Source organism: Cucumis sativus, chromosome 1, assembly GCF_000004075.3.
Source record: "Cucumis sativus cultivar 9930 chromosome 1, Cucumber_9930_V3, whole genome shotgun sequence".
NCBI lineage: Eukaryota > Viridiplantae > Streptophyta > Magnoliopsida > Cucurbitales > Cucurbitaceae > Cucumis > Cucumis sativus.
In genome coordinates, this window is record NC_026655.2 from 27,015,073 (window position 1) to 27,028,436 (window position 13,364).

Sequence of the window (13,364 nt, forward strand, 5' to 3'; positions counted from 1 at the left end):
TTTGTTGACCTTTTTAAAACTTTTTTGTTATTTACTAGAATTTCACTCATGTGTTTCTTTGAACATGGAAATTATTACTGTGGTTAAGGTAATTTGGATTAAAAGAAACAACTTACTAAATTTAAGATTTATGGAAATTACATCAACTAAAATTTGGATACAGTTGGATATTGTTCACTTCTTCAACCTTTATTGTTAATGCAGCCTAAAAGTAAAATTGAATGAAATTTGAAATACATTGAACAAAAGACCATTTAATTTTAATCTTTGGAGTGAGTGAAGTGTTCTAATGTGAACAAAAAAAAATGTAATGGTAAAAGTGAGGTGTGTGATCATTTTCATCCTTTTGTTTTGTATAAATGATCTAAAATTGTGGATTTGAATTTGGGAAAATATCAACTTAATTACACCTTAAATTATAGGGTTTGCTTGGTTGTATTAATTTAGATTTTCAACTAATAATTATATCAATTTAATTTTTAAACTTTGGAGTTATCTATCCATCTAAGTCTCAAAATAATTTTGTATCAATTTTAGGCTCTAAACTATTTTAAGTGTATCAATTTCAATCTCAAACTTACATGATTGTATCAATTTAACCCTTAAATATATGTTTTATTTGGATATACACTTATGAAAGTCGTACATTTATGAAAGTTCAGAGTTTAAGTTGATCCAGTTGTGAAAGTTCAAGGTTTAAATTAATACAATTATTAGTAGTTCAACGTTTAAATTGTGAAAGTTCCAAATTCAAATTTTAATTTTATAAAAGTTTGGAGTTTAAATTGATACACTCTCAAGGTTTATGGTTTAAATTTTTTTTGAAAAAGATAAGGTTAAGTGTACCGAAGCATCCCTTTTAGCACCATCCTCATCCTCTATCAAATATATTTATTCATTGAAGTGCAAGGAACATGATGATCCAAAAGAACAAGGCTAGAGGTAAGCCCAAAAAAAAAAAAAAACAACGAACAGAGAAGAATAGTCAAGTAAAAACACTAGAGTTTAGAGCGATTACAATTGGAGAGTAGTTTGAAAAAATCTTGTTTTCAAAAGACCAACATCCGATGAGACTGCATATATTCTCTTCTGTGTTGATAATTCTAGCAAAGTTTATGGTTTAAATTGATACAACTATTAATTCAATGTCTAAAGTGATTGTACATGATATTTGTACGCTCTACAAATTTATATAGCATATATATCTTGTCGGTTTAAGGAAAGAATTATTTTAGACAATTCTACCCCTTGCCAAATTTTAAATTTACAACATTATCTTATACTTTAAAATAAATGTTAGTGGTTGCTTAAAATTTTTTTAAAAAATTATAAATTATATTATTTTATAATTGATTTACTATTTTTTATTTATTTAATATTAATGAATATAATATATATGTATTAATAATTAAGGAAGTTATCACTCACAACTCACATCAAATGAAGTATAATATAAATAAGGAAATGATTTGAATTTGATTTCAAAAGCTATATATAATTAATAATTATGATATAATTGTCCTAAAAATATACGAAAACCTAATCAAGAAAAAAAATCATAATCTAGTACATTCGTGAAATTTTCTAGTAGATTTAGGTTTTTTTTGTCTAAATATTTCTAATTTAAAAGAGTTGAAGAAAAATATGATTTTAGAGACAGAAAATAGAAAAATTATATAATATTATTCATTATAATATAGTTTTATCTGTGTACGAAGTTGAAAAAAAACTAACAGTTTTTCTCTTTTTCTTCTTCTTCAATTTTTTTGTGGATAGTTCAAGTTCAAGCTAAAGATGAATTTTCTTATTTATCTTTTTCTTTATCCATTTTATTTTAAGATTTGAATTGTTGTATTACAGTCAATTTATAAAGCCATTTTCATAAAATTTATTTTTAGATCACATTTAGAACTATATTTTTTTGTGCAAAATTAATGTGAACATGTGATCATAGATTTTTTTTAGAGATAACGTGAGAATAGTAAAAAATTAGATTAAAAAATAGAAAATTCAAAAAATATTAAGATTTATAGCAAAATCACGGTTGTAGACTTTTTTTAACCGATTATACCATTTGTATAGGAAATTTCTTTTCCGTGAGATACAATGTTTTTGCATAGGTAAAAATGATACATGATATCACAGATTTACAGATTCAGTGTATTTGCAAAAATCGTTAATTTTGAAAAAATCTTAAATATTTTGAAGTTAAATTTTATAACATCCACTAAAATCATCAATTTTGAATTCTTTTAAACTATCTTAAAAATAATGGTAAACATAAATTCAACATTTTTAGATTATTTATATTTCTAAATATTTCTAAAAAATTTGAATTTAAATAACTCCAAAATACATTAATAACAATTTGAATTTAAAATTTTACCATCATTCCTTCAAATTGTGCTAATTAAGATTATCCATTTATTTTATTTAAAAAAATCACTCATAAAATCATGCTATTTAGTTTAGTTGTCGCTAAAATAATGACAAACATAAATTTAAAATTTTCAGATTATTTATATTTCAAAATATTTATAAAAATTTGAATTTAAGTACATCAAAAATATATATTGTTAATAACAATTTGTATTTAAAATAGTATCATTTCCTAAATCGTGCTAATTACAATTATTCACTTATGTTATTAAAAAATTATATTATCCCCTAAAATCATGCTATTTGATTCATATCTCTAAAATAATGACAAACATAAATTTAACATTTTCAAATTATTTATATTCTAAAATACTTATAAAAATTTTGAATTTAAATACCTCCAAAATACATATTCTTAATACCAATTTGAAGTTAAAATTTTGTCTTCCCCTAAAATCGTGCTAATTGGTTGATTTTTATTTTTAAAAAATTATTTTATTGTGCTAACTATATTGAATAATTATTTAGACGTTATTTTTTTAATTTACTTTAATATTCACATTTATTTTCATTCTGTGAGAGTCTCAAATACACCTTAAGTGATCCACGATCCTTAAAATTTCATAGTCATTCATTATACAAACATATTACAATTATTTGGCACTATTCCATTTTCAAATATTAATATTTATTTGCTCATGTAATGACAAATATAAATAATTTTTGTATATTTTAAACAATTTATTAAATAATACATAATATAGTTTTAATAAAAAATTGAATTTAAATTTTAGATCCTCCCCTAAAATAAAGCCAAATATAAGTACAAGATTTTCACATTTTTTTATATATTTTAAACAATTTATTAAATAAAACATAATATAGTTTTAATAACAGTTTGAATTTAAGTTTTAGATCATTTCCAAAAATAATGTTAAATATAAATACAATATTTTTACTTTTTTAAAAAAAAATCTTAAATAATATATAATATATTTTTAATAACAATTTAAATTTAAATTTTAGAATTGTAACGATGCCTCAATAACATTTTTGTAATTATTTAAATCTTCTTCCTTTAAGTTTTATTCGAGATTATTTAAATCTTCTTCCTTTAAGTTTTATTTTCTTTTCTCGAATAAAACCTATGTGAGTGTTTTTCTTGCAAATCAAGAGAGGAGAAAAGTTTCAACGTCAGCAACAAAAATCATGGGTCTTGTGCCATTACATACAAAAGAATGCATTTTTTGTGTTCTTAAATCCCCTCATGTCCATCAGAATGCAAGATTCCATTTTGAAATCAGAACTCACCAACGCCTCATTGATATTTTGTACCCTACTGCCCAAACGATTGATTCTTTGACGCAACTCGACCTTCCAACTATTATTGACGTAGGAGGAAGAAATTGAAGGTTTTCAAGGTTTTGAAGTTGATTTGAAGAAGTTGAAGGTTTTGGTAGAACAAACCCTAAAAAATTAGCAAACGAAATATTTTAGATAAATGAAACTTGATCTAATAAAACGGGTTTAAAATATTCATATAATAACAAAATATTTATTGTTTTGTAAAGTTTATTAATGAAATATTTTGATAGCTTTTTTAAAATATTAATTAAAATTTTATTAATGATAAATATAATTAGTTTAATACAAGTTTAAAATAATGAAAAGGAATAAAGATATTTTAGAAACTTTATTAAACATATGTTTTTCCGAGATCTTATAAAAATAAAATAAATGTTATGTATTAGATAAATATTTATTTTCGAAGTTCTAAAAAATAAATATATAAACATTTATTAAATATAATTTAGGATATAATTTTATTAAATAAATATAATAAATATTTATTAGATATAAATGTTCCATTAGGATACAACTAATTGGAGATATTATGAATAAAAATTTCATTGATATAGGAAAATTTTGGTTTAATATTCTTCAGCAAACAAATGTTGCCATTCAATTAGAATCTAACATAATATCCAACTTTGCAAAATAAATTGTGTTTCACAAATCTAGTCACCTTACAAAGGTCTTATACGTTCATAATACTACGTTGAAAATCATAACATATCACGAAATCACGGGCAAAGGAATAAAAAAGGCGCACGTCATGTACATTTCAATTTTCAATTGTATTCTTCAAAATTAAAGTTTTGTATTATATATCGTATATTTTTTTCTAAATTAAGTGATAACTATCTTAAGAATAAGGCATTAAGCAAAATCATAAGCTTTCATAATCAATCTAATATTATCATAAAAGGTAAAACAATTATTTAATGTTATAATTTCAGTTTAACACATCTAATCTCTGATCTCAACATTCAACATATTAGTAATGAATGACTAATCAATTAACATCAAATAGCATATAACTCAACAATATTCATTATAGCCAACATGAGTTTAGCTCAACTGGCACCTGTATGTTCGTGTGGACAAGAGGTCCTGGATTCAAATCGCACAAGTGAAAACCAAGGAATACTGAAACGAAAGGGACAAGTCTTTCAAAAACCAAAAGGTTATGTCCAAAAGTTAATTATTTAAATGTGAACAAATGAATAAACAGTTGAGACTAAATTTAAAACTTTATTAAAAATGGAGAATTAAAATGGAACAAACTCCAAAATACAAACACCCCATTCATAATTTAACCAAGAAAGAAGAGTGCTAGCAAATAACACAACAAGAGAATAGAGTAAATTACTTCAACAAACCCTAAATAGCCACATTTTCTATAGCTTTTTCAGGAGTATTTTAGGGATTTCAATTCTAGGGCTTTTGAGTGGGGTTCCGAATAAGCGCTTTCGCAGTGCCACCGCAAGCCATAGCGTTCGTCGGAATTCTCCCAACCTTATGAACTCCTTCGGCGAATATAACCCCCATTCCCATATGCAAATGAGGTTCAATGTGGCAATGAAAAGCCTAAACCCCTGGATTATCCGCCACAAATCGAAGCACCGTCCACCCAAATGGGAAAATCACCACCGTATTCCTCAACGGCGGGTTCTTTAGATTCAATTTCGTCTCATCCGCAGCAGAGGAAAATTTCCCCTCTCCATACCCCAAAACCCAAAAATCATGGCCGTGTAAATGCCAAGGGTGAATCTCGCTATGCTTGTCGTTCAATGTGTTGGCATTTTGTAGAACAACATCCACGATTTCCCCTATTTGGAACCGGTAAACGCCGTTTCCGGTGATGGTGTTTCTGTTCGGTGGTGGCTTGTTGATGTCGTAGTCTTCTGGGTATGTTTCCGGTGGGGGATTCTGGTCGAAGGTGTGGTTTAGCCCGATTTTAATGGCGCCAAGGTACGGCGTTGAGGGGAGGGCTAAAGAGACGTTGTTGATTGCCCATTTTGTGTATCCGCCGTTCATTTTATTTTGGGTGTTGAGGAGGAAGATGCGGCGGGTGGATTTTAGCGGTGGCTTTGGACTGCCCATGGCAGCTAAGATTTGGAATGTGAAGTTTTTGCTTCGGTCGTAATCGTTCCATTTGGGGGTTTCGGGTGGCGGAGAAGTGGGTAATTTGGAGACGGGGTTGGGGAGGTAGTTGAGGATTGTTAGGCCTGGAGGGGTTTTGGGATCACGGCCGCGGATACCGAGGGAAACCCAGTAGTTCTCCGATGGTTTTTGGTCGGTGTTGATGAGGACGGAGTAAGATTCGCCGGAATAAATGTCGATGTCGGAAGTTAGAAATGGTTGAACGTAGTTGCCGTCGGCTTCTACCACTAATAGTTTGTGCTTCTGAAGAAGAAAAAAGAAATTACTATACAATTTTAAAAATAAATAAATTCTGAATAATTAGCAAGTTGAATTTGACGTTTTAGTTTTAATACACATAGTAAAAAGAGAGAGATAGTTACGTACCCCGATGGCAAAGTTGAGGGCAGAGAGTGAAGTGGTACTTGTAATTCTAATCCTATAAATCTTATTGGGTTTGACTTCGAGGATAAAAGGTGCACATTGTTCACTTCCACTCAACTTACATTGCTCCATTTTCTTCATGTTCATGTATTTAGCTGCAATTGAACAATTGCTTTGCCCTCTCCCATTTATGAGTATGGACTTTGAACAAGAAGAAGGGGACATAAAAATACATTTAATTAAACCTCTCAAATAGCATTAATAGAATCAACAAGAGAAAGTACAATAATTATATCCCTAACAAAATAATTTACCTAAATCCAATTAACCAAATCAAAACCCTTACGACACTTTATCTTCTATTTAGGTTGGTTTAATTTCCAATTCTTTTTACTTTTTTTAACTTCATTACATGGTGAGATTTCATCTAAGGATATTATGGTAACTTTTGAAAATAATATAAAATGTTTTTTTTTAGAAAAAATAATTCAACAATGATAATTGGAAGTTTGCAAAAAAGTTTAAGAAACAATGTCTAATATAAAAAGTAATTGTTATGTGTATAACAAAAACCATGTTTCAAGCAAGTAAGGTATTTATAAGAGGGACAATATTACTTTCCTCAATATGTTTTATTTTGGTAGAAATTATACCTTATGTTATTTATGTGTCTCAAAAAGAGACATATATGTTTGATTTGTTGTTTCTTTTAACGGAAAAAAAAAAAAAAAAACTAAACGTGTTCGAACTCTTATAGTTTGAGCTATCTTGTGTTTTTAGTGTAGAGTAAGAGATTTAAATCAATTTCAATTTTTAGAGATAAAAGTAATGTGAATGTCAATGAATCAAACTCACTCCGTTATGTAATTTTGACGTTGAATTTTATTGGAAAATTGTTTTAAATGGTAAAACGGTTGAAAATACTTATAAATACAATAAAATTTCATGGGCTTTCAGTCATAGACAACTATCCATGATATTTTGCTATATTTATAAATATTTTTGTTTATTTTGTTATATTTGAAAACAATCTAATTTTATAAAATGTTTTAGTTATTTTTTTGTCTAAGGAAGTTTTGTTTTTAAAATGCCATTGAGAGAATATTTTGTGGACATTTTTGTTTGTTTGTAGTTAAAGCAGCAAACATTTTGAATATTAAGAAATAATTATTAAAAGTATAATTATACCATTTCGACAAAAAAATCTAACATTAGTTTAGTTAGATAATTATTAATAATAAAGTATAATTATACCAAATTGCTACCTAACAATACTTTTATTTTTTGCTTTAAAAAAAATATAAGCTTATAATATTATTTTCACAAATAATTATCTTCATTAATTTTATTAATCTACCATTTAGATATACAAAATCAAAGTTTTGATAAATAAATTTGTAAAAGTAGATTTTGTTGTAAAAATTTAACAAAAGAATCCTACACAAATGTTTCAATTATCTCTCTTTTCATTTGAGATATGCTTTATTTTTATACATAAAATTTTAATTTAAACACTGTCCTTCAAAAAATATCCTAAAATATAATATTGAAACAAACTCCATAATTCTTTCTTTCTTTAATTTCTTCTTCTTCTTCCTTTTTTTTTTTTTTTTTTTTTTGGTTAAAGTAGGACTTAATTTTTAAACCTTGACCATGATGCCAATATTCATATTTTTGAACTTGTAGAAATAAAAACACTCTCAAAGGTGTATATATATAATAATAATAATTTTCAAAATAAATAGAGGGAATATAAATGAAAGTTTTGTTAGAGAAGAGTATAGAAAACCTACCTCACATCTCATGAATATTCAGTATAATTTAAGAAAATATCATATTTGATGGTTAGTCCAAACATAATTAGGAGATAAAGATATAACTTAAACTACCTGTGGTTCACCAATCCAACGCATTGGGCTAGAGCTAAGGCCAATTTCTTGCTTTAGAATGCTTTCGTGCCACCAATCACTAAGCAACAAGTTGATTTCTTCGTCGTAATGGAACGGCTCTTTCTCTCCTTCTTCTGGATCCACTATCAAGGATCCATATAACCCAGCCGCTCTCTGCATACCCAAATGACCATGATAGAAATATGTCCCAGGCTGCCAAACGCAAGTTCAACAAAACAAATAAATTTTGTTAGAGATTATATTTTATGTCACTTTATTCAGCATCGACATTTCGAAACCTTCTCACCTTATCTACTACGAACTGGTAAGTGAAGGATTCGCCTGGGTTAGTCGCACACTGCGAGATGGAAGCAGTGCCATCGGCCCAGGGAGTTCCCTTCTGTAGGATTCCATGCCAATGAATGACAACATCTTCAGTGGAGAGCTTGTTAATCATCTCTACAACCACAGTGTCACCAACATTGGCTCTAATAGTTGGCCCGGGAAACTGGCCGTTGATTCCCATGACGAGGTTTTCTTTACAGTCCGGGGACCAAAACATGTATTCAACTTCCCATGTGTAGTGTCTAGTTTGGGAAACAGCATCAGAGAGAGTTATTCCAAACCCAAAAATGATTGACAGAAGAAAGAACATGGCTGGAAAAGGCATAGGAAACAATGGCTGATTTGCAACTTTTGTTGCCATCTCTTGGTAAAGAGATGGAAGGGAAGAATAATAATGCAATGAGCAAAAAAGAGGAAATTGGGAGTGGGAAGTTTGTGGAAGATACCACTGCAATTTACCAACGGCTCCTCCTTAATTTATAATGAAATTTTGTGAGGTTTTGATAATACAAATTTATGTCAACTTATTTTTTCTTTTGTCTTCATTTGTTTGATACTTTTTTTTATTGGTTTTATAGTTCTAAAGGTTTTTTCTTCTATGGAAAACTTGACGTTTATATGATGGATATTGAGAACCTAGAGAGAGATTTAAATGTAGAAGTTTGTTTGGATGTTTAATTTTTTTAATTAAAATGTATGTATAACATAATATAATAACTTTTTTTTAAGAATTTGCATAGTAGAAAGGTACTGAAATTATGTGTTATGTAAGATTGTCTTTGCTAAGCTTTAGGTAATCTAGATACTATTAATTTCATATAATAAAGTTTATCTAAATTTTTTTTAAGCTGAAGTAAATTTATTTGTTCTAACATTTTCATCTTATATTTTTATATCAATTAGTTTATATTAACTTTATTTTTTTTGTTTTTTTTATCATAAATAAATTTATATTATATATTTTTTCATTTATACATATTTTATATTTCACATTTTCATTTTTTTATTTAAACATGAATTTTTAATGCATGCATGAGAGTCTTTCTAAATACAAAAGTATTATGCCTAAAAGAATATACAAACGTATTAGGTAGTTGTGGGAAAGATAAAACGAACATTGTAGTTTAATATATAATTAAAAAGAATCCAAATATTATTTGACTTTATCTAAAGTTAATTATTAATTACATATAATTAATCACAACCTTGCATTAATTTATATTTATATAAAAACAAGTGAAATAGAGAAAGTGGATAAAAAAAAAAAAGAAAAATCCACCAAACTCAATCAAAATATCAATTTCTTTTTGCTATATTTTTCTATCTCTAACGATTTACCTAAAAAAATGAGAAAAATGATGGGAAAAGGGTTAGTAAAAGATTCTTCAAAACATGAAAAGTCTTAAGAACCGTGATTAAAATAGATATTAACATTAATAAAATGTTTGGTTATAATTAGAAATATTGAGGTTTCAAACCTTACGAAAATATCAATAAAAAATTTGAATAAATTATGGAATGAAATCGTTATAATTAATTAATAAAAGTACTTTTATTGTGACTTAATTAGAATTAACCATTTTTAATAGCAATGTCTATAAAGTAAGACAACCATTTAGGTGCCTATTGTTAGTGCATGTGCAAATGTTAATAAGATAACCTAGATTTAAAAATAAATGGAAAAGTAGTTACCCAAGTTTAAGAATGCTTTCGAGTGAAATATTCCACGAGGTTAAAAGTAAGTTGAATTTTTTGGTTGGAGGAAAAATACAAATATAACAATTATATAATCAAAATAATTAAACATACAACAACATTTTAAAAAAATTATAAATATATAGCAAAATCTATTAAAACCTGTCAAAGAAAGAGTTATCTCAATAGATTTTGCTATATTTATAAATTTTTAAAAATGTTTTTATATAATTAATAATTATTTCTAAAACTGCTATCCATTATAATTATCCTAATTAAAATTTAGAGCTCTTCCTCTAAAATTTCGATTTATATTGTCCATGACTTTCCTACGTGTCATTCATTATTGTTATATTTATTTATATTAGTAGGTTAAAGAGTTGACCTTTTACTATATTTAATATTATTTATTAATATGTCAATATGAACTTTTAATTAATTTAAGGAAGCCCTAATAATTCCATTAAGAGATTTTTTTTTTCATCAATATATATATAATGTATTTTTAACAAAGCTATAATAGAGGTTGAGATTAGAAGAAAAGTCTTCTAAAGTAAAACAATGAGAGACAAAACAAATATAGACAAAAAAAAATCATAAAATTGCATCACACACAAGATCAAACGAACCAAAAATATTTTTTAAAAATTGAATATTCAATCTCACTCTCACATGTTACTTCAAATTAATGTACTCATTAACTAATAAAAGTACTTTACCTATATATATATATAGGACATGAGGTTTTTTAAAAAAAAAATCATTATCGACGCCTTCTCCTCTCATCGTCTATTTTAAAAAAAAAGTCTACACAAATACACGTGTAAGAATTTATTATATAATAATTTTATTTATTAAAAATTTATAAGATGTAAATCGATCCATATCTAAAAGTTTAGAACTAAGGGCTAAAGTTACGTAATTTTATAATTACGTTTGGTGATAGAAAATTAAGGTTTTAGGGGCATAATTGCAGTTAGAATTATATGAAGGGTGCTTTTTGCAATTACTTCATACACTCAACATCAAAGTGAGTGTTTAGTACACAAGGCATGTCATTCATTGTATGTCCACTCCACATATATATACAATACATATATGCTCAAAGGTGTTATTAACAAAAATGATAATTTTTTGAAAAAAATATCTTATATCAAAACAACTATGTCTTTGTCCTTACTATCAGTTAATTTCCATCTATATCTTTATTCTTTTACATTTCTACATTTTCAATCTTTTTCAAGGGGCAAATTGACATTTTATGCCTTTTTTATATTTATGATAATTAATTGCAACCTTAATTTTTATAAATATATATAACAAAACTCTAATATATTTACAATCGTGTAACAAAATCAACAAAATTCATGAAGCTAATAAAATATTTTCATAAATTCCATATTTGTTCCTGATATTGCAAATGATTCGTCGCTTCTCTTTCCTCTTCTTCTTTACAATTTTTTTATCTTCTCTTCCAGATTTCTTCAACTCCTTTGATGTTCTTTCTTCTATTTTTATTCATCTTCTTTTTCTTTCTTTCCTTCGACTCCTCTTCTAAATATTAATTTGATATGATCTAAACAATCGCTTACCTCAACATGATCAAATAGCATGGTCAACACGATTGTTTAGATTTAAAGTCATTTTCCATCGATTAAAAAGAACTACACGATCGTGTGGAAACGATTTAAGTGATCACTTACCTAGTCAACATGATATATATATATCATTTAGCATGGTTAACACGATCATTTAGATTTGAAGCCATTTTTTCTATCGTTTCAAAAGAACTACACGATCGTGCAGATATGATCTAAACGATCGCGTACCATAGTCAGCTCGATCGTTTAGTGTGGTTAACACGATCTTTTATATTTAAAACATTTTATTTCATCGTTAAAAAGAACTACACAATCGTGTGGATACTACCTACACGATCATGTATCATGTTCTATGTCGAAGTGTCTCATGATCGTTAATTTAGAAAAAGAATTATACATGTCCATGCGGCCGATTAATCGTGTGTTGACTAAGATATTTTTTATATATTTTTTTCATCATTGGCCCGTAACTTCTTCCATTTTCAAAATTGTTCTATACAACGTAAATATTATGTTAATTTATTATATTTTTTAAAAACACTAAACAAAACAATAATTTGGGTGTGAACTAATAATGTTTCAATAAAAGAATATATACATTTTTTAAATTTTAAAAAGGGAATGATTAAAGCTCATATTTTGTTTTCGTATAATTTTTCGATAAAACTCATAATTTAAGGGAAGGGAAGGGAATGACTATAAAAACTCATATTTTGTTTATATTTATATATTTGGTTAAATTACATTTTTACCCTTGAAGTTTAAAATTTGTACGATTAGTTCTAATGTTTCAAATTTGCAACAAAAAAAAAAGTACTCAAATTTTAGAAAATGCTCGATTACGATCCAATTGGGATCGGTTAAATAGACAACAAAGATGAGACAAATTTACAAACTTTAGTATGATGTGTGACGAAAAACGATTCCATGAAGATGTGGCTACATTCAAATAGTACCATTATTTGTAAGGTGAAGTTTTTTTCGTCAATCTCTTCCCTCTTCTTACAAAATTTGTTGTTACCAATTCTTCCCATCACTTGTCTACTTTTCTTGATTTTGACAAGAGAGAAAAAAAGTTGGTTGACAACATCCTCGAGAGGGAAGGGTGGGAAGAGAAAACATTTTTTAAAATTTTTATTTTCTGAATAATAGATTAAAGTTAACAATAATAGTTAATTTAATGTCTAAATTGTGAGGAAGTTGATTGTTTAATTTTAAAATGTGGAGACATACTTTAGGATCAAAGGTATAATTTCTTTATATTTTGAAAGCTACCAAATTTAGTTCACTACCTCTATTTTATTTTTTTTCATTTGTTTTTCACGTGGGAACAATGAAAATATGTAGTTTCCTTTCAAATTGGAAAGCAATTCTGTCTGTTGGCTACAAAGACAAAATACTATTTGTTTTTCTTTTTATTGTCTAAATAATAATAATACACGTTATTGCTATGTAGCTTTTAATGAAGTATGTTAGAAGTGTTAGGTGTGTCGGAGGATAGAGGTAAATTTAAACTTAACTTTTGTGAAAGTTGGGAGGTTGGACATAGCGTATTCATGAATTAAGCTCGAGTAAGTTGGAGCAT

At 27.1% G+C, this 13,364-nt stretch overlaps 1 protein-coding gene across 1 annotated transcript; it reads right to left on the bottom strand.

Moving 5' to 3' along the window:
* Window positions 1-4,954: 4,954 nt before the first annotated feature.
* LOC101206777 (L-ascorbate oxidase-like) lies at window positions 4,955-8,952 on the bottom strand. Its single transcript, XM_011661793.2, has 4 exons — window positions 8,446-8,952; window positions 8,139-8,351; window positions 6,253-6,450; window positions 4,955-6,129 (listed from the first exon to the last, which is right to left on the bottom strand). Exons 1-4 carry the CDS (start codon window positions 8,842-8,844, stop codon window positions 5,311-5,313), a joined length of 1,629 nt encoding a protein of 542 aa, XP_011660095.2. The 5' UTR covers window positions 8,845-8,952; the 3' UTR covers window positions 4,955-5,310.
* Between the last annotated feature and the right edge of the window lie 4,412 nt (window positions 8,953-13,364).